At 39.5% G+C, this 27049-nt stretch overlaps 1 protein-coding gene across 1 annotated transcript; it reads left to right on the top strand.

Annotated features, from left to right (window-relative positions):
- The first annotated feature begins 3989 nt into the window (after positions 1-3989).
- OPALIN (oligodendrocytic myelin paranodal and inner loop protein) lies at positions 3990-25383 on the top strand. Its single transcript, XM_027857926.1, has 6 exons — positions 3990-4040; positions 11861-11896; positions 14385-14420; positions 21641-21757; positions 22877-22936; positions 25193-25383. Exons 1-6 carry the CDS (start codon positions 4011-4013, stop codon positions 25370-25372), a joined length of 459 nt encoding a protein of 152 aa, XP_027713727.1. The 5' UTR covers positions 3990-4010; the 3' UTR covers positions 25373-25383.
- The last annotated feature ends 1666 nt before the right edge of the window (positions 25384-27049 follow it).

Below are 27049 nucleotides of genomic sequence, written 5' to 3' on the forward strand. Positions count from 1 at the left end.
GTGGATAGAGAGCCAGCCTCAAAATTAGGTTAACCTCAGTTCTAATCTATCTCTGACCACATACTGACTGTGTGACCCTGGATAAGTCACTTACATCCTTCAGTGTTCCGAACAGTTCTCTCAGACTCTAAATTATAGAGTAGTTGCAATTCTGCATTGATATAAAGAGATACCTACAATGATGCAATCACAGGTCTGGATCAAAAATAGAAAGAATTGTTAAGTGAATATAGTAGCTATCTGAGAAGGTAGAAAGCATCAACCACTGGGAAAAATCAGGAAAGATTTCAAGGAGAAGGCAATGACTGAAGTGATCCTGGAAGGAAGAAGACGATTTTGAGAAATGGGACTAGAGAGGAAGTTCATTTCAAGCCCAGGGGATAGCTTGTGTTACTGTGCAGACGTAAAAGTTGGAAGTTTGAGGTAAGGGAACAGATAGCAGCCTAGTTTTGCCGGGATGCAGAGCACCTGTTGTTTTTCAGTTGTTTCAGACATGTTCAATACTCCATGACCTCATTTGGGGTTTTCTTGGCAAAGATACTGGAGTGGTTTGCCATTTCCTTCTCCAGAATGCTGCCGTTTGACAGATGAGAAACTGAAACAAGTAGGGTTAAGTGACTTGCCCAGGGTCACACAGCTGATAGGTGTCTCAGTCCTGATGTGAACTCATGAAAATGATACCAAGCATAGTGTTCTGTTCACTGGACCCCCTAGCTGCCCTGTAGAGTAGTAGGTAAAGGAAAGTGAAAAGAAATAAGACTGGAGAAGTAATTGGAGTCAGATCTCACAGGGAGGATTAAATGCCTAGCTGAGGAATTGGTATCTTATCCTGACCTAGACACAAGAAAGGGCTACTGAAGATTTTTGAGCAAGGGAATGATATGGTAAGAACTCTGTTTTGGGAAGATTATTTTGGCAGCTTGTGTGGGTTGGGGATCAACTAGGGAAAGGACAGATTGAAAGGAGGGAGACCAAGTTGGAGGTTATTACAATAATCTGGGCCAGAAGTGATGAGGAACTGAATTGAACCAGACTGTTGGCTAGATTGTGTGTGTGTGTGTGTGTGTAAATACATATGTAAATATATACACACATATGCATATATATGCATATACATATATGTGTATATGTATATATTTATATTTAGATACACAGATACACAATATGCCTATATGTGAATATGTATATATGTGAATATATTTATATACACATATGCAAATATGTGTATATGCAAATATATACACATATGTGTATATGTGTGTATCTGTATGTATGTATATATATGACAGTGCCCTTAATGGAAACAAGAGAGTTTGGAGGGGTGTAGTTAAAGGAAAGAATGATTAGTTCTGTTTTGGACATACCATGTCTTAACCAGCAGTCAGATATCATGCAGAGATGTCTACCAGGCAGTTGATAATGAAGGATTGGAATTCCAAAAGATGCAGGTGGGCTATATGGATTTGGGAATCATATGTTTAGAGAATTCATGGGAACTGATGAAATCACCAAGGAAGAGAGTGCAGAAAGAAGACGGCTCAGAATATGACTCTGAGGGATCTCCACAAAAAGGAGTTGGGAAATGGATTATGATTTAGAAATGGGAACTAACAAAGAGGGGAGGAAGGGGAAAGGGTAGGGAGCAAGCATTTATTAAGTGCCTGCTATGTGCCAGATACTGTTAAGTGCTTTTACAGATATTATCACATTTGATCCTCCCAACAATCCTGGGAGGTAGGTCCTGTTATTATCCCCATTTTACAGTTGAAGAAACTGAGGCAAACAGGGGTTAAGTGACTTGTCCAAGATCACACAGCTAGTCAAGTGTCTGGGGTCACATTTGAACTCAGGTCTTCTTCACTCCAGACCATTGCACCAACTAGCTGTGCTTAGGTAAAGGAGCAATGTCATGAAAACTAAGGGAGGAGAAATTACCCTGGAGTTCAGGTTGATTGACAGTGTCAAAAGCTGGAGAAAGGTCAAGGAAGATGCCAACAGAGAAAAGGTCATTGAATTTAGAAATTAAGAGATCACTCATGACCTCTGAAAGAACATCTTTATCAGAGTGGTGACCCTTAAAGTCATTGCAAAGGATTGAAAAATGAATGAGTGGTGAAGAAATATAGGCAGTGAATATAAGCAGTTCTTTCTGGGACTTAGCAGGGAAAGGGAGGAAAGATACAAGACAATAGCTTGAGGGAATGGCAGGGTCACATAAATGGATTTTTTAAAAAGGATGCAGGATACCTGGACATGTTAATAGGCAGGGGGAGGAGTTAGGAGATGGAGAGAGGTAAAAGGTGAGAGGGAGAAAATTATATACGGGATGAACTCTACGAGGACATGGGAAGGAATGATTGAGACAATAAATAAATGGGTTCTTGGCAAGGAGAAGTGTTGTCTCTTCCTCAGAGACTAATGTAAGGAAGAAGGGGATAGTAAAGATATAGAACAGCATGAAGTGTAGGCTATGGAAGATGAGGGAGCTCAATATGGAGGGTCTCAATTTCCTTAAGACTCATTGAATTATGAGACTTTCAAAAAAATTTTGAGCAGGGGCTTGGGGGATAGGATCTAGATCTGGGATTTCATCAGAATGTGGAACTCCCATTGTGGAAACTTTCTCCACCAAAGCAGATCAACAACTCATTTGGAATTTAGAGTCTTGGATAGTTTCCTGGGCAATAAAGAGTTGGAAATACTTGCCAATGGTCACACAGCTAGTAGGCATCAGAGTCAAAACCTGAACCTGAGTCCTCCTGATGCCAAGTATATCCCTCTATCCACTATGCCATATCACTTTCCCCTTGGGAAGAAAAGTTTAAAATATCTAAATCTAGAAAGACTAAAAAAAAGCATCCACATAATTATAGCATATAACACATATAACATATTAGAACACTATGGTATGTTATAATATACAATATTATATAATTATATATTATATAGAATACTATGATATATTATTATATAATATATGTGTATTGTATGTATATGTATATAATCTCATTTGATCCTAATGACAAACCTTATGAGGTGGAAGCTATTATTATCCTCAATTTATCTATAAGCAAACTGAGGCAGACAGTGGCTAAGTAACTTAATCAAGGTTATACTGCTAATAAGTATTTGGAGCAAGATTTGAATTCTCATCTTCCTGTCTCCAGGTCCTGGGATTTATCCACTGTATCAAATTGCCTCTCACTTTATAATATGTCCAGAATGTCTAGTGGCCCTAAATCTGTTACTTGAAGGAAATAAGTAAGTGGAATAAGCACTGTCTAAGAGACTCCCCAAGCACATCTACTCTCTGTATCGATGTTGGCAGTGGGTCCATCTTTTTGCTGCCAGGAAAGCTGTTGAATTTGGAAGCCCGTCAGCTGGAGAATGGTACCACCACACTTTCCATTCTGTGACCCACTGCTTTCTGAGGAGCTTGCTGCTGCTGGCTGCAGATTCCTCCAAGCTTGGATTGACTTGACTTTGGCTGCAGAGGTGAGGAGGAGAAAGGGAAACTGAAAATTAAGGGGGATGAATACGAGTGCCAGAGGAGTGGGCAAGTGCCCAACATGGTGCAAATAAAGGGTGACAAAGAACAGTTTTATTTGCTGAGGGACGAGTGGTCTCAGATACCTCCCTAGATTCTGGCCAGGCAGCAGCAACTGAGACATTTGCCTTCCGATCATACACTTCTGGTGCCCTGGAAGCAGAGACTGAGCTCAGTTTTCTTCTGCTCACTCCCTTCACAGATGGCTCAAAAGGTAGAACGGTCCTGCAGATGGGCATGAAGCGTCAGTAGGAGGGCACCTGTGATCGAACTGGATTCATTTGGTGAATTCTGGTGCTGGGAGGAAGTCTGTGCTGAGAGGACTGTGATGCATATTAGCTGTGTGACTGTTGGCACTTGCTTTAAGTGATTTAAACTCTTTGTCACTCAGAACACTATTCCCAAATGAGTCGCTGATCTTCATTGGTGGAGGAGGTTTCCACATTGGGAGTTCCACACACTTATGCAATCCCAGATGCGAGCAGCAGAAATGGTAAGTGAAAAGGGTTTTTTGTTTGTTTTTTTAATCCCATTGACAACTTTGTTTCTCTTAAGGGAAGAAAATGGAAAGGTTTTTAATGAGACTGTCTTCCAATTTGTTGAAAGGATATGTCTAGAAACAAAGTTTCTCATCTGAAAGAAGTTCTTCACACTTTTGTGAATAAAGAGGTCAAGAGATTAAGCTTTACGTACTGACAAAAGATGAATAATTTTCCATACAGTGTTTAAAATTCATTTAAATTTGTTATCAATTTGTATTGGCATCTTTTATTTTGACATCACCTTAATTTCCCAATAGACCCCTTCCCCCGGTCAACCCAGAAAACCATCACTTATAATAAATGAAAACAAGAAATAGTTCAGCAAAGATAATTAACATCAATTAAGTGTGACAGTGGTTCACATTCCCTTTCAAGAAGGAAGGTACATTCTCATATCTGTTCTTCAGGGTTAAGCTTGATCATTCTAATTACTTTAAAAAGAAAAACAACTGAATTTTTAATGTTTTCCTAGTACTATTTAACTGAGGGTGCTTAGCTGGTACCATGCCAGGGCACATGGGCATCAAGAAAGGAGCTTGACACTGTGCCAAGGTTATCTGAACTGGGGCCTCCCTATACTTCTTGCCAAAGGTAAGACAGTAGATTTTAGGTTCTAGGCTGGCTTGAGCCCAGAGGAAGAGGCAAATGGGATACAGGACTGAAGTGAGGAGGAAGGGGCTGAAGAACGGGGCTCTTCCTAACAGTTCCTTCCCTCTTGTAGGGGATGTCAGTAGTAGAAAAAGTGTTGGGTTTGTAATCAGAAGACTTGGGGTTTGAATTAGTTTCATTTCTGCTACGTTCAATCTATATAACCCTCCACAGGTTACTTCCCCCTTTTTTGGCTTCAGTTTCTTCATACAGAAATCAAAGGGATTGGCTAGCTGACTAAGTGCATTTTCAACTCAAAATCCTGTGACCCTTTCCTTCCATCAACCGATGTCTATCTGATAGCTGGAGAATTTGGTTCTGGCTTAGATATAGCTCACTCATTTCCCTCACAACAGGACACATCTACTGACCAGGGTAGTTCAGATGACCCTGTATTTATCTAAGCCTTGCCTATCTCTCATTCATAGGTTATATCTGACTCTTCATCAGTTCTCTTTTGAACCAACTTGGATCTGAGTCCTTTAGCTTAAGAGAGCTAAATAACTATTGACATAAATAAAAAACAAGCCTCCAGGTGCTGTACGGAGGGCTGATGCTCAATACAAGGGCTGATACAGCTACTCCCGAGCAATGTCTCACCAGCGAGCTCTGGGCTGATGTCACTGTCATAGAGACAAAGCTTCTTTCTGAGTAACATCTGGGAGTTGGGGAGTGACCTGGAACAAGACACTGCATGTGCTATTTGTTACCATGAGAATGACAGAGATTTGGGCCAATAGGAGAAAGATATTAATGTCTTGAAGAAACATAGTACAATGCTCTCTTCAAGAGGAAAACAATATTCAATCTAAGTTCACTCATTCCTTAGACAATGGGCTTTAGCCCTGTTCTGACTAGGGTTGGAAGGGTGATACACTTGCTTTGAGTATCCTAAAGAAAGAGGCATTTAATATATTTCAGATTTTATTAAAACCATGATATATCTATACCATAATTGATGTTAAGAATTGCAGAAGCTTAGATTTGGAAGGGACTTGAGCGGTCATCTAAACCAACCCATATTCCAAAAATAATCTCTACTACAATTACATTGTAATTGATTCTTGCTTGAAGGAAAACTCAATGACTCAATGAGGATACCCTAATTGTCTTTTCTGAAGTTGGGTCTAAATTTACCTCGTGCCAATTTATGTACATTTTTCTGGTTCCTCCCTTTGGGGCCATAGAGAATGAGTCTAATCATTTTCCTACATGGTATTAGAGAGACAGAGACAGAAACAGAGAAAAAGAGACAGAGAGATAGACAGAGACAGAGAGAGAGACAGAGAGGTTAACTGGGCCAGATAGTATGCTGAGCATTGGGGATGCAGCTAAAAGCTCATTAGACAGTTCCTGTCCTTAAAGACCTTAATTTTAAAAATTATTTATTTTTTCCAATTACATGTAAAAAGAATTTTAAACATTAATTTTTTAAAATTTTGAGTTGCAAATGCTCTCCTTCTTCATGCCTCTGCCCTCTCATTAACAAAGCAAGCAATTCTATGGAGACTATACATGTACAGTCATGCAAAACATATTTCCATATTAGCTAAGTTTGTGGGGTGAAAAACACAGACCAAAAAAAAACAACACCCAAGAAAAATAAAGTAAAAAAAGTATGCTTTGATCTACACTCAAACTCCATCAGTTCTTTTTCTGGAGGTGGATAGCATTTTTCAACATAAATCCTTTAGAAGTGTCTTGGATCATTGTATTGCTGAGAATAGCTAAGTGATTCATAGTTGAATATCATACAATATTGATGTTACTGTGTACAATGTTCTCCTGGTTCTGCTCACTTCACTTTGCATTAATTCATATAAGTCATTCCAGGTTTTTCTGAAACCCTCCTACAAAGAGCTTAAATTCTAATGGGTAAAGACAACATAGGAGCTGGAAAGTATGTGTATGCTGGATGACAGGAAGCCATGGGCAGTGACATGGCTGGAGATTTCCAGGGAATGGAGGTATATCTCCCAAGTATTCTCTTATCTTGATTAAACATCCTAGTTCCTTCAACTGATAATCAGGATTAACTCAATTACTTGTAGGGCCCAAGCCATGCATATATATATATATATATGTGTGTGTGTGTGTGTGTGTATACATATATACATATATATGTGTATATATGTATGTATGTATTACCAATATGGTGACATCATAAGAACCTAACAACACCTTAATTAGGCAGTGATTAGATATTTGCCACCTTTAGCCATCTTCAGCTATGAATCTGAGAATGAATGAGAAATACCAGAGTATGCATCTAGAGGAGGCTAAGGGGCAAAGATCATAGAAGGTGCAATAAGAGGTGGGTTTGCTAACCAGAAGAAATAAATTTTCTTATTGGTTGGTATTTTGATGGAAGTCAATCTAGTACCCAAACTAAGAAACACTCTGTTACAGAAATGATAGAAAAAGAAAACAAGAACAAAAAAAGAGAGAGAGAGAGGGATAGGAATGGAGTAGTTAACTATAGAGGCAATGGCTATGTAAGAATCTGTGTCATACTTTTCTCATAGAAGAAGTATGTCTATGATGCTATTTCCCCATTAAGGGACACACTGAACATTCTTCCAGATGACCAGGGGCTGCCATGACTCCTTTTTTTTCCTCTTACTTGCTATTAAAGTTCTGCAGTCTTCATCTATGTTACGATGATGACTAATCCACAGAGTACATCTCTAGCCAACATTGTGTGGTCAAAATTTACCCCAAGCCCTAACAATTCCTAGGCAATCCTTTTAGATATAATACAGGTGTCTTTCCCTTAGCAATAACTCTCTGATAAGATTCAGATCATAGGCACAGAACACAGAACTTTAGCAAGGAAAAGGATCTTGATGATGACCTAGTTCTAACCCTTCATTTTGAAGATAGTACACAGAGGTTCAGTGAGGTTCAGTGAATTGCCCCAAAATCACACAGACACATAGTGGCAGAATCTAGGCTAAAACATAAATGTTCTGACTCCTGGTTCAGTATATTTTTTTTGTTGATTCAATACTCTTGACTCTACACCATACCATCATATTTGTTTTATGGCCTTGAAATAAAATCACAATTAAACTAGGATAAGATACATGAGTTGATACTCTAATTGTTTCAAAAGTATTTGACTATCCAGAATTGGTAAAGAAATCAGAGCCCACTGAAACCTTTCAAACATTACTTGACACTTTGGAGTCTACATATCTTGAGTTTCTCTCTTCATGTTAAATAAAGCAATGAACCAGTTGACTATAGTCCCTTAAATTAGAGGGGAAAAAAAACTAAATAAAACAAATAAACCAAAAAAAATCCTTCTATGAGATCACAGCCTCAATATCACCAAATTTATTTCTGTTGGTAAGAAGTTAATATATTAAATAGTTTTTGCTTTTTTTCCCTCAGGTGAATTAGTGCCAATCTCCTATTTTGTGTATGGGAATTAGCAGACTCCAAACTCTATACAAGTCCACAGTGTGATATCATAGCCTAAAAAGCTAATGAGATAAAGGGCAAAACTATAAGCAAATTAGGAGAGCAAGGAATAGTTTACCTGTCAGATCTATGGAGAAGGGAAGAATGTATAACCAAATGAGAGATGGAGAACATTATGAAATGCACAATGGATAATTTTAATTACATTAAATTGGAAAGTTTTTGCACAAACAAAGCCAATGCAACTAAGATTAGAAGGGAAGCAGAAATCTGGGCAACAAATTTTACAGCCAGGATTTCTGATAAAGGCCTCATTTCTTTTTTTATTAATTTATTTTAATTTATCAATAATCACTTCCATAAGCATTTGAGTTTTAAATTTTTCTGCACCTCTCTTCCTACCTCCCTCCCCTCCCCCAATTTGATGTAGACTATACATATACATTCCTATTAAACATATTTTCACATTAGTGATGTTGTAAGGAAGAATTAGAACCAACAGGAGGAACCACAAGAAAGAAAAAACAAAACAAAACAGAAGAAAAATAGCAAATAGTATGTAAAGGCCTCATTTCTGAAGTATGTAGAGAACTGAGTCAAATCTATAAGAATACAAGTCATTCCCCAATTGATAAATGGTCAAAGGATATGAAGAGGCAATTTTCAGATGAAGAAATTAAAGTCATCTATGGTCATATGAAAAATGCTTTCACTATTTACTAGAGAAATGCAAATCAAAACAACTTTGAGGTACCACATCACACCTATCAGATTGGCTAATATGGCAAAACAGGGAAATGATAAATGCTGGAGAAGATGTGGGAAAATTGAAATACTAATGCATTGTTGGTGGAGTTGTGAACTAATCCAATCATTCTGTAGAACAATTTGGAACTATGCCTGAAGTGCTATAAAACTGCATATCCTTTGATCCAGTAATACCACTACTAGGTCTGTATTCCAAAGAGATTTTTTAAAACTGGAAAAGGACCTATATGTACAAAAATATTTATAGCAGCTCTTTTTGTGGTAGCAAAGAATTAGAAATTGAGGGTACACCTATCAATTGGGGAATGGCTGAACAAGTTATGTTATATGAATGTAATGGGACACTATTATTCCATAAGAAATAGTGGGCAGGCAGACTTCAGAAAAACCTGGAAAGACTTATATGAACTGATGCTGAGTGAAGTGACCAGAACCAGGAGAACACTGCACACAGTAACAGCAACATTGTGTGATGACCGACTTTGTTGGAATTAGCTCTTCTGAGCAACGCAATGATCTAAGACAATTCTAAAAGATTCATGATGGAAAAAGGTATCCACATCTGGAGAAAGAACTATGGAGTCTGAATGCAGATCAAAGCATACTATTTTCTCTTTTTTTGTTGTTTTTTGTTTTTTCTTTCTCATGGTTTTTCCCTTTTGTTCTGATACTTCTTTCACAACATGACTAATGTGGAAATATATTTAATATGATCATACATGTATAGCCTATATTAGATTTCATGCCATCTTGGGGAGGGAGGGAAATTTAGAACTCAAAATCTCATAAAAGTGTATGTTGAAAACTAAAATAAATTAATTATTTTTTTTAAAAGAAAAATACTTTCTAGCTCTTAAAAAAAAAGCTAATGAGATCTTTGGCTATAATGAGAAACATAGTGTTGACACTTCCCTACAAGAGGTCAGGATTGGGAGAGAATTGACTCCTTCCTTCGAGTCAGTAAATTCCACATAACTCACAGTACTAAGAAAAGGAAAGTGCTGGGTTTCTCTTCTGCATTAAGGATCTGTGCCTTGATGTTCCTTGACTCTGCTCCTGATTAGATCCAAAAACTATTGCATTTGCTCCAAGAATCTCTCTCTCTTTCTCTGTCTCTCTGTCTCTCTGTCTCTGTCTCTCTCACTCTTTCACACACACACACACACACACACACACACTTTGTCCCAGAATTACTCAACCTCTTCCCTTGCTCCACAGCTATTTCTCTATTGGTACAGGAATTCATGATACTCCATGACACTTCTATTCCCTGCTGTCTTTGGGATGACATGTTTCCCTCTTTTTCTGGAGCCATGTGGTCCCATGGAGGGTCTACTAGGAGACATAAGCTTCTGCCAGAGACTCAGAGTCTGTATGTGTCCAACTGAGTTTTCTCTGGTTTTGTTAACTTGCAGTCTCATCATTTCTGTGTCTGTTATCCCCTTTTCAAGAGCAAGTCGGTAGCTTAGGTATGTGGCTAGGTATCACCCAATCAGTCTTCCTTAAGTTTATAGCTTTGAAAGAAATATCATCAATGACAGAATAGAATGGATATTCATTTGGAATCAACAAAGCCTTTTGCACCTCTGTGTCGGACAGAGGTTCTTAGCCTTTTTTGGGTCGTGGACCACTTTGGCAATCCATTGAAACCTATGGACTCCCTCCCAGAATATTATTTTTAAATGCATAAAAAGAAATGCATGGGATTACAAAGGAAACCTAGGACAATGCCTGGCACATGGTAGGTGCTTAATCAATGTTAATTAACAGACTGAAAATAAAAATGTAATTTTTTCATATCTAAGTTCATGGGGACTCATAGGTTAAGAATTCTTGGTATGGGAAATCTCATGCCTAGACTCAAGGCAATGCCCAGATATGTGCTCTATAGCATGATCTTGAGGCCCTTTGTCACCCGTTTCTGTATGCTCTCCAACTTTGTTCAGTCATATCTGACTCTTCATGACCACATTTGGGGTTTTCTTGGCAGAGATACTAGAATGGTTTGCCATTTCCTTCTCCAAGTCATTTTACAGATAAAGAAACTGAGGTAAACAAGGTTAAGTGACTTGCCCAGGGTCACATAGCTAGTAAGTGTCTGAGGCCAGATTTGAACTCAAGAAGATGAGTCTTCCTGACTTCAGGCTTGGTACTTTATCCACTGCACCACCAAGCTGGCCTTCTCCAACTTACATGATGTATTTCTTAAAAATGTAGCACCCAGAAGTGAACACAGTATTCCAGGTGGAGTGTGATCAGAACACTGTACAATGAGACTACCACCCAGTCTTAGATACTCTGACTGTCACTGCAGTTTTAATCCAGGATGGAGAGAAGGGGAGGGAAGGAGGGAATCATTACATGTACATAGTGCCTACTATGTGCCAGGCACTGTGCTAAACACTTTTAACAACAACTATTTCATTTGATCCTCACAACAATCCTGCAAGGCAATTTCTATTATTATCCGCATTTTAAAGTTGAGGAAATTGATTCAAACACAAGTTAAGTGACTTGCCCAAAGTCACACAGCTAGTAAATGACTGAAGTCAGAAAACTTAGCCCGTCATTCTATCCACCGCAAAACAGGTAACTCAGCTCCAATCAGTTAAGCAATTAGCATTAGGGACCCAAACCTGGGGAAATGGGACAATTAGGCTCAGGGAGCAGGTGTTTGAAGAGTAGGACACAAGGTGGGGATATTGGGCTCAAAGAAAGGATCCCATACACTGAAGGAGAGGAGGGGTAATCAAGATAGATCCTGAGCCAAACTACTTCTAGGAATCCCTCAGGCTAGAGTTAGGGCAGAGTTGAACCTAGAGGCGGGGATAAAATAGGGAATATCTACCTGAGTTAGAAGTGCATGAGGAGGACAAACCAGACAGACTGTGAATGGCAATGAATTTTAATGTTTCCTTTTCTTTTTCAGAGCATGATTGAAAATCTCACACTGCCACCTAACACAGTAAGCATTCATATCCTTTGCACTAGATAAGCCAGCAAATGTTAGTGTAGTTTTTGAGTTGAGCCTCTGTAGAATAGCACAGAAACTTCAAGTTAAGCAAGAGCAAACTGAATAGATGAGGAAGTCCCCATTTTTTTCAAATATATTTAGGTTTCTAGTTTCCGGTGGCAAACTGTTTCAACACTGTTCACTCGCCATCTTGACTTGTTCTACCTTTTATGTTGGGTACAAGTTATCTTCAACTTAACAAGATTATGGTATGATGTTTGGTCCAGTTCCACTTGTTTATTCCTTCTATGGATGTCATTGCTTCTCTTTTTGGGGGCAATTATACTGATGATTCAGAAGGATAAATTAAATCAACCTCACAAGGAAGAGTTAAGGTGTGTTGATGTTCTATCTATGGATAAGAGACCCTCTAAAATACCACTTAAAAAAGAAGAAATCACATATAACATATTAACACAAAGCAGCTAAATTGAAGAGAAATTGAAGGGAAAAATGAAGAGATGGGGCAAATGAAGAAGAAGAAGGAAGGAAGGAGAGAATGAAGAGAGATAAGAGTGGAAATGTAAGAAAAAAAGGAAATGATAGATAAAAAAAGAAGGAAGAAAAGAAAGAAATTGATTTTCATAGTATGTCGATATGACTCAGAACACATTATGATTAGGTAGATATCCTTACAATGCAACCTGATCAAAAAGAGGATGGGAGTCTTGTGGCAATGGTAAGAGACAGGGTGGCAATAGTCAAGAGGCATCAAAAGTAATGGCAAAGAGAGACAGAAAAGAGTGGCAGCCCCATATTGAGCTCTAGATATCCCATATGGGCCTTGATTTTTCATGAAACATAGTATTGTTTGGGTATTCACCTGTTAAAATTCATAACTCTGAGCCCCATCCAATGACTTTTGAGCAAACCAAACCAGATGATTCATGAAATCAAAGCAAAAAGTACTTAATAAAATAATATAGATATTAAACATCCTTGGCACTCATTATTAAATGTCCACTACTCCTCAGATCATGATAATCTCTTCAAAACAGCAGAAGAAGGACGCATCAATTTACTAACAGAAGTTTCAAAGCCTAGCACGTGATGGAGGGCTCTATTTATACATTTTCCTTCCCATTTCTAAACAGTAGTAGCTGGAGAGCACTGGCTACCTCAGACGGCAATCAGATGAACTACGAAGCTTTGCTCCTATCATCAAGGTCTAGACAGGATGCTGGGACAGAGAAGAGGGCTGCAATGTCCTCTGTCTCTCTGCTCTTCCCTTTGGCTATACTTGCACCTCCCCCTTTTTATCAGTCCACCTCTCACTCCTTCTGAGGAGACTTCTGTCTTCTTTTTAAACTGGCCATGCTAAAAACATGCCTATTGAATCAGAATACATGGCAGGTAATATGACCATACTGTGGCATTTGGTCATAGCCTTTTCGGGTGTATAGTTCAAGGAATTTACACACCACTGAATGTCTCCTCTCTTGACTCCCAAATATTGTGGAAACATGGGAGTATTCTCCCATGTTTCCCTCTAACCCTTCCTCCCCAACACATACTTGGCCTTGTACTTATATCCTGGGTTTTGCTACTTCCTGCCTTTGTAACCTGGGATAAACCTTCCTAATTCTCAATTTTTTCATTTGTAACATGGAGTTCTAGTTCTAAATCCTATGATTTCTAAAGAAATTAATTTTCTTTCCATAATAGCTCAGTGTCCTGGGTGACAAAATCAAACATTTGCTGTGAACAATTCAAATACTTGAAGGAGAACTCCCAGTATGGGAACTCCCTTTGCCAATGAAGATCACAGCCCACTTATGACTCAATATATAAGTCTTAGGAAGTTGCTTGAAATACGTAGTACCTTCAGACATTTGCCCAGGGTATGAAATAGCTAGTGGCAGGAGCAGCAATTTAATCCAGGTCTTCCTGGGCTTAGGCCCAGCATTCTATCCACTAAGCTACCCTGTCTCTACAGATGAATTGGAATGATTTATTAAGCACCTACTATGTGCCAGGAACTGTGTTAAGTGTTCTACAAATATTATCTCATTTAATCCTCACAACAACTCTGTGAGGTAGGTGCTGTTATTATCATTTACAGATGAGGAAACTGAGGCAGAGAGGTTCAGTGACTTGTCCAAGGTCACACAGCTACTAAGTATCTGAGGCTGGATTTGAAATCAGGTCTTCCTGACTCCGTGCTCACTTTGCCATCTTGTTACTTCTTACATGCTGTAAATGCACAAAGTAGGTAATTAAGAATTTATTTCTGAAATACTGATCCATAGGACCAAATTTCATTTTTATCTGGGCATGAATCAACTCTCAGTTTAAAAAAATGGCTATAAAAATCAGTTAATTTTGCAAAGGGTCAGAAACTAGAAATTCTATTTTCAGACAAGCTATTTTTTTTAAATATAATATCCCTTATTACAGATTTTGTTTTCTTAAAATGCATGTTTTTTTTCTCCCTCTACAGACTTCGGTCCCCGATGCTACTAGTGGAATCACAGCAGTAAGTACAACATTGAATGGAAAAAATTTCAGAAAAACAAAATCAAATTACATATAATTTTGTCTTTCCCTTACGGAAAACATCTTCCTACTAACTCTGCTCACAAGTAAAACATAATGTAAGAAGAGCACAATATATTTACAATTGTTTGAATGAAAAAAAGAATGAATAAATACAAAAGTATTTAGTATGTACTTATGTGCTGGGCACTATGCTAAGTGGTAGAGATGTAAATCCAAAGCAAAATTTTAAGTTTCTCCTTAATAGAGTTCCATGAGTTCTTTCTATTTGTAGAATACTACTTGTTTTAATTCATTTTGGAATTTTTTTTCTCAAGTCAACAGGTCAAATCAACAAGCATTTATTAAGTGGTTTCAATGTGCTAGACACTGAGATAAGCACTGGGAATAGAAGTACAAGCAGAAAGAAAGACAGTCCTTGTCCTCAAGGAACTTACTTTCTAATGGGAGAAGACAGCACCTAAAAGGAAATAGAAAGGGGGATGAGAAGGTCCCATTAAGGAGACATGATAGATAAAGTCCAGAGAGTCAGGAGTGGAGCCTAGAGAGAAATGAAGAAACAGCTGGCCTGGGTGTTGTCCTTTTAATGGAGATTCTGGGAGGAACTAACCCATTAGAGAAAGGGACAGCAGGGATCCAGGGTACTTCCTCTGTAAGAAGGCTAGGAGAGGAGTGAACTTCCAGAATGATCAAGCTACTATGGCATGATACAGAAAATCCAGATGGCCAGGTGTGGAGACTGAAGAGGAAAGAAATTGTTGATCATTTTCTTGAAATAAAGTGGTCACAGTCTTTTCTTTTCCACTGTGTGCTAAAGCCTTAATAATTCTTAGGTTACTGCTCTCATTTGTCCATGGGTGTGCTGGTAAATGTTTAACATTCAGCTCTCTGAGGGAAAAAAGTGTTTTACAGACTTTTAACTTTAATCTATATTATTAATATTTTCTCAATTACTTTTTTAAGTCTAGAAACAATAAACCAAACCCTGATTTGTAGCTATGCTGATTTCCAAGAAGTAAATGCTCACACTGAAAATTTAACAGTCTGTTTTCAAGAGCTGGTATGAGCTGGCTCCAGTACATTATTGGATTTGTTCTCCAAAGCTGCCCCTTTAATCCAACCCAACAAATATTTATTAAGCACCTGATATGAATATGGCACTCTACAAGTTGCTGGGAATACAAAGACAAAATAAAATACTCTCAGTCAAATAGTGCTTTTTGAATGTTCTTCAGCCCATCAAAAAATGTAATCAGCAAATCAAAATCAATTACAAAATGTCTCTCCAAGGCATTTCCCTTGCATGTTATCTTAACTCTACTGGAAGAAGGCTGTCTAGCCTCTTTCACATGGAGATTCGCATCAGCTGAACTCTGTCCATGCTCATAAGAACTAAGATCAGTGGCTTCTCTTCCTGTTATACTATACATCCTACCATAGCACAGTTTATAATGTAATAGGGAACTATAGCAAATTGAGAGTTAATCAGCTAAAAAGAGTTGGAGGTATATTGAGGAAGCAGAGAAACACACATTACAGAGAGATTTGGATGTAGAAAGGAAGTCACTCAAAGGGAAGACAGTTTTGAAAAACTGGGTCCTTGGCAGCAGAGAAAAGAGCTGGCTATGATTGCTGGAAGAGAACTAGCTCTGGAAATTGAGAGTTGAATTTTGTAGAGGAGTGAGCCCTAAAAATCCAACTGATCAATCCAACCAACAGAAATGCTAGTCCAAGTGAAACTGGATGAGGATTCTTCAAAGAGTAAAAGGACTTTTAGGTGTTGTAGTACCAGGAGTTGCATCCTAGTTTATGTGTGTGGGTAAGGCAACATACAATAAATTTCAGTAGATTATAATAGAAGTACCTCACTACTATTACCTGATTTTTGAGATCATCATTCCCATAAATATTGTGCTTATTTGCGGAAGAATACCCCCCCCCAACCCATTTATAAGTGGAATGATTTGAAGCTACTCTTTTACTGCACCACCTTAGCAAATACCTTTGAACCCAGGTCCTCTATTACCAGATTCAGTACTCATTACACCATAGCATACTCCATCTTAACTCAGAAACTCTGAGCTCAACTTTATGTGGCTATGGATGAGTTCTTTAAAGTCTTCTGCCTCAGTTTATTTATTATCAGTTTACTTCATCTGGCTTTGACTTGCTGTCAACTTGATACATCCTTGCCCCAGCTCTGGCAGCCTCCCTCCCTTTTCAGCTTCCTTTTGTGTATTGTCTTCTCACATTTTAAGCTCCTCATGGGCAGAGATAGTCTCTTTTTCTTAGATGTATTCCCAGTGCTTAGCACAGTGCCTGGCATGTAGTAAGTGCTTGATAAATGTTTACTAACTATTGATTGACTTTGTTGTTGTTCAGTTGTGTCTAATTCCTTGTGACCCTGTGGACATCTGTCCTTAGGGTTTTCTTGGCAAAGATACTGGTTTGCCATTTTCTTCTCCATTGGACCACCAGTCCATAGGCAAACAGAGGCAGTGACTTGCCCAAGGTCATACAGCTAGGAAGTTTCTGAGTCTTTCTGACTCTGAGCCCAGAACTCTATCCACTATACCACCTAGCTGCCTTTGATCGACTTACCTTCTGTAAAATAAATGGGAGATGTTCAATGTTGCCTGGAGCTGTGAGGATTCCAGAGATAAGCTGATAAAATGCTTCAAACAGAAGTGAGAATGAAATAATGATAATAGCTTACATTAAGCTATTATCATCTTTGAAGTCTACAACGTGCTTTCACACTCTTTCTCAATTGTCTCTTCAATGTCAAGTGAAGAAATTGTTCCTAAGATTTGTTCCACAGAAACCTCTTATGCTGCAGAAACCTCTTCATCCTGGAAACTCACACTGCCCTGGAATTCCCACACTGGAAGGACTCCTCTCAGCTCCTTCAGCTTCTCGCTCTGATTGGATGGCTCCTCCCAGGACCTTCATTTAAGGAAGGCACCTGGCCGGCCATGTCTTCATTCTTCTCCAAGTTGCACTCTCCATTATCTCTCCCATGCCTGATGATTGGGTACCTTCATCCCACCACCTCCTCTTCTTCAGCTTCCTTGTACATGTGATATTTCCCCAGTAGATTGGAAGTTTCTTTCCCAGAGGAAAGGGGCTACCTTTCTTTCTGCTCATATTTGTATTCCCACTGCTTAGCACAGCCCCTGACACATAGAAAGAGCTTAATAAATGCTTGTTGACTGACTATTCTTAAGCATTTATTGCCTCTAGGAGGCCTCAGTGGCATAGTGAATAGTCGAGTCAATGGACTTGGGTTCAGAAGAAATTGGGTTCAAATCCAGCCTCTGACTCTTGATAGTTGTGTAAATCCTCAGCCATAGTCGGACTCACTGTACCTTGACCCTGGCATCATGATGGCATTGGTCTTCTTCAAGTACAAAGGATGAACAACAACAAGAACTGTTGTATAAACATGGGCAGATTCCAAAGACTTTGTTAAGTTATGGCAGCTGGTGGAGGAAGTTCCTAGAAAAATGAAATCAAAGATCCTTGGTGAATTTGAGGGTAAAATTTCACAAACTAGGATCATTCCAAGGTGGCTGTTTTCTCTGATGAGTGAGAGAATCTTTAAAATGGGATGATGATGCATCTGTGGATTGTCAGTACCTGACAAAGAGAAGGCATTAAATCAATGCTTGTTGACTGACTGTAGCTCTCAGGGGATATTGTGAAAATGATCAAGGAGCTTGGTTTGTCAGTACTTGGAGCTCTGAGAAAGAAGCTAAAAATAGCCAAGAACAGATACTAACAGATGGCCCAGAAATCTAGAGACAAACTGTTCAGTTTTTCAGGGAGTGTATGTAAAAAAAAAAGCACGAGAGACCTTGGTTGTAGCAACCCACAAGTGTTTTCCCTTGTGGAGAAGGGAGAATGACTTAGCAGTAGTAAAGGAAAGGTTATTGTTGCCTTGGATGGCACTTAACACCAAGAGACTGCTTTTTGGTACCACACCAGAGGGACATACGAGGGTACCAGGCTGGGCAGCTGGGCATTAGAGGTGACAGAGAGTGACCAAATGGTAGTGAGCAGGTTATGTGGAGATTTAGGGTAGTGAGCAGTCTTTCTGTGACATAGGAGGAGGAAATATTCTCCCCTCCTTCTGGGGCTTCTGGAGTCCAGGGCAACATCCAGACTGCCAGAGGAACCTTGCCTACCAGAGCTCAGGGAAAACCCCACCTGAGATTCAACAAGGAGTTTGTAGCAAGGGTTTGTGAGACCCCGGGATGCCCAGGGTAAGGCTGGGCCAGAGGATGTCCTCAGAGACCATCTATTCTAGCCACTTCATGTGACAGATGAGGAATCTAAAGCTCATGTAGGTGACTTATTTGAGGTCACACAGACAGTAAACATCAGCTCACCACATGGTGAGACTATCTTATTTTCCCACTTGATGATTATCATCAGAGAAATCACTAATTAAAAAAGAAGATGGACTGATCATGTGGTGAGAGCAAAGGATGACCAGTGAACAACCTGTGGACTCTTCTGGTATCCCCATGATATAAAAAGAAAACAAGGATGAACGCCAGCATATTGGGTGGATTCCTTGTGGTGTACTTAAGAGAGGACACATAAAAGAGTCTGACAGGATGGGTAGGCATAAACTTCCTGTACTTGGCCACACAAACAACCCACCCGCTCACATATGGTATGTTACCAAGCTGCTATCCATTTTTAAAGAGCTATAGTCCTTCAAGCCAGTTGGGTCCGTGTGAAGAGAGGGAGAGGTAGAAGGAAAGGGAGAGGAAGAAGGACAGAGGGAGGGAGAAGGAAAAGGAAAGAGAGATGGAAAAGAAAGAGAAAGAAAAGGAGAGGGAGAGAGTAAAGAAGGAGAGGAAGAGGAAAAAGGAGAGGGAGAGGAAGAGAGTGGAAGAAAGAGAGACAGAGACAGAGAGAGAGAGAAGAAATTGCACTGGATTCACTAGCTAGACCCTCAGAACATTATCTGAGATATGGGCTAATTGGGTAGGGGGAGGATTGCTGAAAAGCTTTGAAAACTTTTCTGACTTGTGAAATAGTCGTCCAGGAAAGCTGATTTTGTGGAAGTGCTGACCAGTTTACAATTCTTTCCTGTCTCTGCCCTGTTCTATTCCAAACCCCTGTCTCTTATTTCTTCTTACTGGAAGCAAAAAGAACCAAAGGTTGGGTCCTGGAGTAGAAACCCTAGTATAGTGCAAAGAAGCAGAAAACTTTTATAAATTCCTCCAATCTAATCAGCCACTTATGTTTCTTTTTCTTTTTTTTTAAATATGAGATGATACATTTGAAAAATGGGGGGGGGTAGTGTGGTACAGTGAAAAGACCATTGGCTCCTGAGTCAAAAGACTTGAATTAGAATACTGCCTCTGCCACTTTCTACCTGTGTGAACTTGAGCAAGCCACGAAACCTCTTTTTGCCTCAGTTTTCTTATCTGTGAAATGAGGCAGTTGGATTAGATGGCATCTGGCATCTCTTCTATCTCTAGATCTATGAGACATTTTGTTTTTCCATCACATTTATTCTCAGCTATGCTCCTCTGACACTTCCCCCACCTCCATCCCATCTTGTCAACCATAGGGAACACTCCTTCAGGGAAAATAGGGATTCAAAACCAACCAATGCATTGATCCCATCTGGCAGTGTATGCAATCTTCTATACGGATAGTCTCCAAAGAAAAGAGGGAGGTGAATTTCATCACTTCTTTGGGGGCAAGATTGCTTTGCCTTACTGGTAGGTTTCTTTTTGCCGTTTATATCACTCAGATAATTGCATTCCTGTGGATGATCCTTTCTCTGCACTTATATTGGTCCCAGTTTCCAAAGCTAGGAAGGCAAACTTCTCCTGGGTTATTTTAGAAGTCTAAACATAGAGATCCTGGGGCAGCTAGGTGGTGCAGTGAATAGAGCACAGAGCCTGGAGTCAGGAAGTCCTGAGTTCAGATCTGGCACCACACATTTACTAGCTGTGTGGTCCTGGGCAAGTCACTTCACCTTGTTTGCCTCAGTTTCTTCATCTGTAAAATGAGCTGGAGAAGGAAATGGCAAACCACTGTTTGCCCCCCCCCACGCAAATGGAATCACAAAAAGAATCGGAGATGACTGAAATGACCGAAAAACCACAAAACATAGGTACCCTGGGACCCTAAGAACAGCCACTAGAATTTACTGATATGAATTGCCTCTGCTGAGTTAAGTGTGTTTGGATACAGAGGAAAGACATGGGTGAGGCAGATGCTGTGAACCAGTCACCCAAATCTCTGTCTCATCAGAGAAGCAGGAGAGCCAGATCCAGTTTCTGGAAGGCAGCATGGCGTAATGGGCAGAGTATTGGACACAGAGTCAGGAAGACCTGAGTTGGAATCCTGCCTCTGACATATATTCCCTATGTAGCCATGGGCTTCTCTGAGCCTCAGTTTCCTCATCTGTATAATGCAGATAATAATCCCTGTAGTAGATGCCCCGGAGTTGTTGTGAGGCTCCAAGGTGATTGTGCATGTAAACTTCAAAGTGCTCTTTTAATGTCAGTTCCTGTTAGAGCTCGGTGATTCGGAGTGCTGTAGACTCTACCCCTCCTCTTCGGGGGGGACTTCGTGTCTGATTTTGTAGGTTGTACATTAGCACAGTGTAGGGGAAAGAATGCTGCAACTGGAGTCAGGAGTACTTGCCCACTTCAGACACTTGCTAGTGGTATGATTCTAGCTGCTCTGAGCCTCAGAATTGGGAGTCCATTAGGGATCTGAGAGGGGCTCCCTCATCTGTAAAACAGGGATGATAACATCAGTAGCATTTATCTCACTGGGTTATTGTAATGATCAAGTGAGATAATGTATGTATCACGCTTTATAAACCTTAAAGTGCCATATAAATATTATTATTATTCACCACTGCTTAATTTGTAGTAGATAGTCATATTTAGAGAAGTCAATAGCACTTATTAGGCACCTACTATGTGCTAGGCATATTTTCTTAGCTATTTACAAAACAAAACAGAAACATAGAGAAAAATACCATCCTTGCTCTTAAGCAGCTTACAGTCTAGTTGAACCTTGAGTGTGAATAAAGACTGTGGCTTGGACGAAGCTCTTGGTGCACACAGCATCTTTACTGACCATTTGTGGGAGTGAATGGTGAGCAACCACAGAAGAATTGATACATGTGATCCTATGCTTTCTATCTCTCTACATTAGGATTGTATCATAATTCTGGGGCTGGCAGCCGGCATCCCAACCTTGGTGGCTGTGGTCCTGCTTGTAGCTTTAATTGTGGTCTGTGCTCGGAAAAGAAGAAAAGATGGGCATACTCAGGTGATTATCCCTTTCATTCGGTTTGAAGGAGGACTCTAAATGACATTCATTCATTGAGCATTTATTAGGTACTTACTACCTAAGGCTTGAGCCAGGCATTGTGTGATGTATTGAGGATACAAGGAAAAAACCAAAACAGGAGCTTTCATTGTAAATGACTTTCCTGGTTTGTGGGATTAGAAGTCTTAGATTCCATTTCTGTCCCCACAGTAGATGCTGGACAAAAACATTCTCACCTTAAGCCTCAGCTTCATTGTTAGGCTAATGAGAATATCTACTCTTCGGAGGACATTTGTTTAGAGTAACAATACCCTCAAATTGTAGAGAAATTTTCTGGTTGTAATCCTTAATATCTATTGAATAATAAACATAATGGTGAAACCAAGTTCCCATTCCATCAGACTTTAACTTTAGGAAAATCACTTTGGCTGCTATATGTAGGATAGATTAAAATTGGGAGAGATTTGAGGCAGGAGACCAAGTATAGGGTTGCTGTAGTTGTTATTTATTTTCAAATAGCACCAATGACATCACAGGTGATGTCCTGACTTGCTCGTGAATTGAATTTAAGTGAGGCAGAGTTGTGCAAAGTTGTTAGCCTCACTCTTTCTCCTGAGTCATCAAAGTCCAGTGGCAGGACAAAAATCAAGATGACAGGTGATGGCCAGGATGCAGTGGATGACCTTGGTGTCTTCTATGGTTGATGAAGCTCTACGTATTCCACCTCTTTGGGCCAGTATAGGGTAACTTTGAAAACAAAGGACAACATGCAGGGAAAGAGAATGAATGATAAATCTGATGTGTCTACAAGGCATGAAGGTGTTTATAATCAGTTATGTCCAGGAATATAGTTATCTATGCTTTTTTCCTTCCAGAATAAAGAAGGTAGTCTCCCTTTGTCATAAATACCAGGCTATTTCAACGTCCAGATCTACCATTCAAAATCCCTTAGGCAGAGTTATTCAGAAAAGTTGTCCTGTTATTATCACCTAAAGTGTCACATGGACTCTAAATCCATTCCATCTCCTGTTTTTGAATGTGCCTGTGTTCATTTCTCATGCACTTAAATAATGATCCAAGCTTATATCTTTTCATTCTACATTTTTGTTACCAATTTAGGAAAATCAAAGACCAAATGATTTTCCAGACATCTATGACAGTTCTGAGGTATCATTGGAGGTAAGGATTCTCAGTTGTACTTTTTAATATCTCACAATAAATAATCTGTGGACTGTAAATCCTGTCATCAGAAGGAGAGGGTACAAAAGTGGATGGGGTTAAAAAGGAGAGGTACATAAAATGAAAACCAGAGAAGAAAGGGAGAGAGAGAGGAAGAGAGAGACAGACAGACAGACAGAAAGACAGAGAGATTAGAATCAGGTAGTAATTCTCATTACTAGAGGTCAGCCTGGAGAAGAGACTTTATCTAGGGACATGGAAGATGTCTTCAAGTTTTTGGAGAGCTATAATGGAGAAGTGGAATTAAGCTTATTTTGCTTAGATGCAAAGGGTAGAGCTGGATGTAATGGGTGAAAGTTACTCTGATGAAGATTTTGGCTCAATGTGAGGAAAAACTTTCTGATAATTAGAGCCATCCCAAAAAGAATGGGCTTCCTTGTGAGGTAATGAGTTCCCTGTAAATGGAGGTCTTCAGAGTTTGGATGATCATAATTATGGACCTTATCAGGAATTCATATCCAGGTACAGGTTGACCTAAATGACTTATGAGATCTCTTCCATTGTTGAGATTCTGTGATTCTTTATGGATGCTCATTTAGTCTTTCCCAGCATCTGTCCTCTAATACACCTTCTTTGACACCATATCTGAAGGTCTTTCCATTGAGACTGAAATACTTCAATACTCAACCAATGGTATTCAAGCATTTTTGAACATGTACTCTTATCAGTAAAAATTTTCAAGCATGAACCCTTAACATACGTCTGTTCACTTATTCATAAATTATATACACATACTACTATACTAATAATTATGGGCATTATAAAAATTGCACCAAAATGGAAATGGAAAAGATGAGATAAAAAAGAAACAATATTTGACCCTAGGGTCAATAGAGTTTATTAATAGGGCACTAGAGTTTATTGAATAGGGGACTGATAAGGTCAGACTTGGGTTTAAGGAAAATCACTTTGGCTGCTATGTGTGGGGTGGAATAAAGTGGGGAGATTTGAAGCAAGGATACAGCTTAGGAGGCAGGTGAGAGCTGATGGAGACCTGACCTAGGTTGGTGACTGTGTGAATAGAGAAAAGGGGACATAGATGGAAGATGACGTGAAGGTGGAATTGGTGAGATTTGTCAAGTAAATGGATATGTTGAGTGAGAGTGAGGAATGGAAGGAGTTGTGAATTTAAATGGCCAGAAAGATGGTGGTACTCTTGTCAGGAATAAGGTTCAGGGTGTTGAGGTGATATCTTGCCTGAGGACTATGACACATGAATTGGTGAAGTCTTTGCAGAGAGATCAACACTTCAAGAACCACTGAAAGGTTTGTTAAAAGGGTAGGTTCAGGGATAGATTTTATTGTGAACAGTAACACTGTAGCAGACCTCTTAACCTTAGCCACTGAGTTATCATTATTAGGGGCTTATTTTAGCAGTGTTTCTTAAATTGTGGGTTGTGAACCCATTTGGCAACAGTAAGAGGTTCCTGAAAGCGCAAAGACCAGAAATTAATTCAAAATCAAACACATAATGAAACCGAGGTGTTTGTGGCAGCGTTTGCCAGTGTTACATCATGCAACTTCATTGCAACCTTGGTTCTGAACACACAGCATGCACACTTTGCACTGTACATGGCATCAGGCCATGCAATGCCAATGAATGCTGCCGACATACGAGGGACGGAAAACGTTTAAGAAGCCCTGATTTAGAGATTGATCTGTTGTTAACTACAATCATTTGTTTAAATTAAACTCTTAGAATTTAGAACCAAGGTACAGGGTTTTACTTGAAGCAAATTAATCTTCATAATAAATAAAGTTATAAATAGAATTCTTCTTTGTGCATTTACTAATTGCTCTTTTCCTGTGAAAGGCATTAATGTCTACCTTTAGAAGCATAGACATCTCTATGCTACCAGAGATAGGGCCGTTGCCTAATCCAGTATGACACCCTGGGAACTAAGAAGGAAAAGCAGGCAATTTGACTTGAATTGGCATGCTAAAGAGCTACAGTAGCTTTGTGACTAATATAACCCTCGAAATTCCCCTAGGAATTCCTGGGGACACCCTGACCTGCTGTTAGGGAAATTCTAATCTGAGGTAGGGATAACCAATTATTAGTTGTTTGGGGGAACCTGATTATTATTTACATTTGAGATGACAAGGGATATGGGAGAACACAAACCTCTAAATGACTTTAATGATAGAAATTCTGAGGCTGCTCAAGCTTCATCAGTCCTTTTGTTTTCTTCCCAGAATCTCAGCAGCCCCGACATGGATGTGAAGGAAACAATAGAGATGGAAGAGACTCATGTGTATGTGAAGACCATCATGGGCACAGAAGAGCTATCGTATGATGCTTACTTTCCTAGAACTGAAATAGAAAAAAAGCAGACTTTGCCAAGGTGGCTTTTACCCAAACGGGACCGGAAATGAGACATCCTCAGTCACGGATTTCAAACTTATTCCAAAAAAACTAGACCAGAGAAAAAACACTTGGGTTTATACCAGACGTCAATTAGAATGCTAGATGGTACCTAGCCAATACAAATTTTCTTCATTAATCTGAAAAAATATTTCATTGGCATTTGAGTTGATTTATTCTATTAGTACTTAGGTTCCGCCTGAATAATGAAGCATTTGGTAATGAGGTACCACTCAACCAAGTCCATTGCTTGGAAGAATGATGGCTCTGGGACCTTAAACACTTCAATTCCATCTCTATCACTCCCACTGGTTTTTCTGGGTGAACAATGTTTTATTTCCACATGTCCGGCCTTCCCCACCTTGCCTTCCTGTAGTCATGGGTCAGATCTCTTATTTTAAAAGAAGCCAGCAGATCAAACTACGTTTAAAGAAATGACAAAGTTCGTGAGGAGCCATGTGAAGTGGAGAAACATGGATGAGGCAAAGTCATCACTACCTTCTGGATAGCCAAGGCTAGATAGTAGGTAGAGAGGAAACAGTTACATTGACTTCAGGGCAGCCCGCAAAATATGACTCAATATAGCTTCTACCTAGCTTTCCCCTGCCTCATAAAGGCAGAAGCCTTAACATCAAAAACTGTAGAAAACAGCAATAGGGCTACCTACCAACATGAACCTGAGGGTGTATGTGCAACATCCACTATGCACAGCCTAGAGTTCTACAAGTTTATTTCTGAATGTGTTCTAAGGTACTAGTGATGCTTCATTGAACTTCAAGTGAATTGTAATTGTCCCTTTTCCCTATAGGCCAACTGCCTCTCTTAATAGCTACCTCTGACTTCTGTATCTGCACAGACTGTCTCTCCTGCTTAGAATATTCCCTCTCCTCCTCTATGCCTCTGGGAATCCTTAGATTCCTTCAAGACTCAACTCAAACACCACATTGTACATTAGGCTTCCCTGATTGTCCCAGCTGCTAGAGCCCTCTCCCCACAGATTATCCTGCACTTACTTTGTATGTATTTTGTCTTAACTTATCTGTGTACATTTTGTTCCCCACAACTTTCTAGTTGTGGGGAAACTCTTTGAAGGTACAGCCTGGTTAGTGTTTTTTTGTCTAGCTCCTAGTACAGTGTCCTGGTGAATAAATGCTCATTGGATGAATGAATGGAAGGATGCTTCTGCAGATGTCCAAACCAGGATTAAGAGCTTTGTGGTTCTTTTAGCAAAGAGCCCTTGTTCATTTATAGATCTCCCTCACCCCTCCTTTGATGACCTTCAAAGCAGAATGTAGGATTCATCTTTTTTTTTATTGCCTTTTGGTGAGGCAATTGGGGTTAAGTGACTTGCCTAGGGTCACACAGCTAGTAAGTGTCAAATGTCTAAGGTTGGATTTGAACTCAGGTTCTCCTGACTCCAAGGCCAGAGCTCCATGCACTGAGCCACCTAGTTGCCCCAGATTCATCTTTTTAAAATTGGATTTCCCTAGCCAGGGGATATCTTGTGGGAAACCCAATAAAGTGGTTTAAATAGGACTTTGCTATATTTCTAATCACTTTGATCATTTTGTAAATACTCAAAAATGTTCTTAACTTTGTGGCCCCTATGAATTGTATGTGTATATAGGCAGTGTGGTATAGTAGGTAGAGTGCTGCTCTTAGAAACAGAAAGATCTAGATTCAGGTCT

The sequence above is a fragment of the Vombatus ursinus genome, unplaced genomic scaffold (genome assembly GCF_900497805.2).
Source record: "Vombatus ursinus unplaced genomic scaffold, bare-nosed wombat genome assembly UNPS02000749.1, whole genome shotgun sequence".
Taxonomy (NCBI): Eukaryota; Metazoa; Chordata; class Mammalia; order Diprotodontia; family Vombatidae; genus Vombatus; species Vombatus ursinus.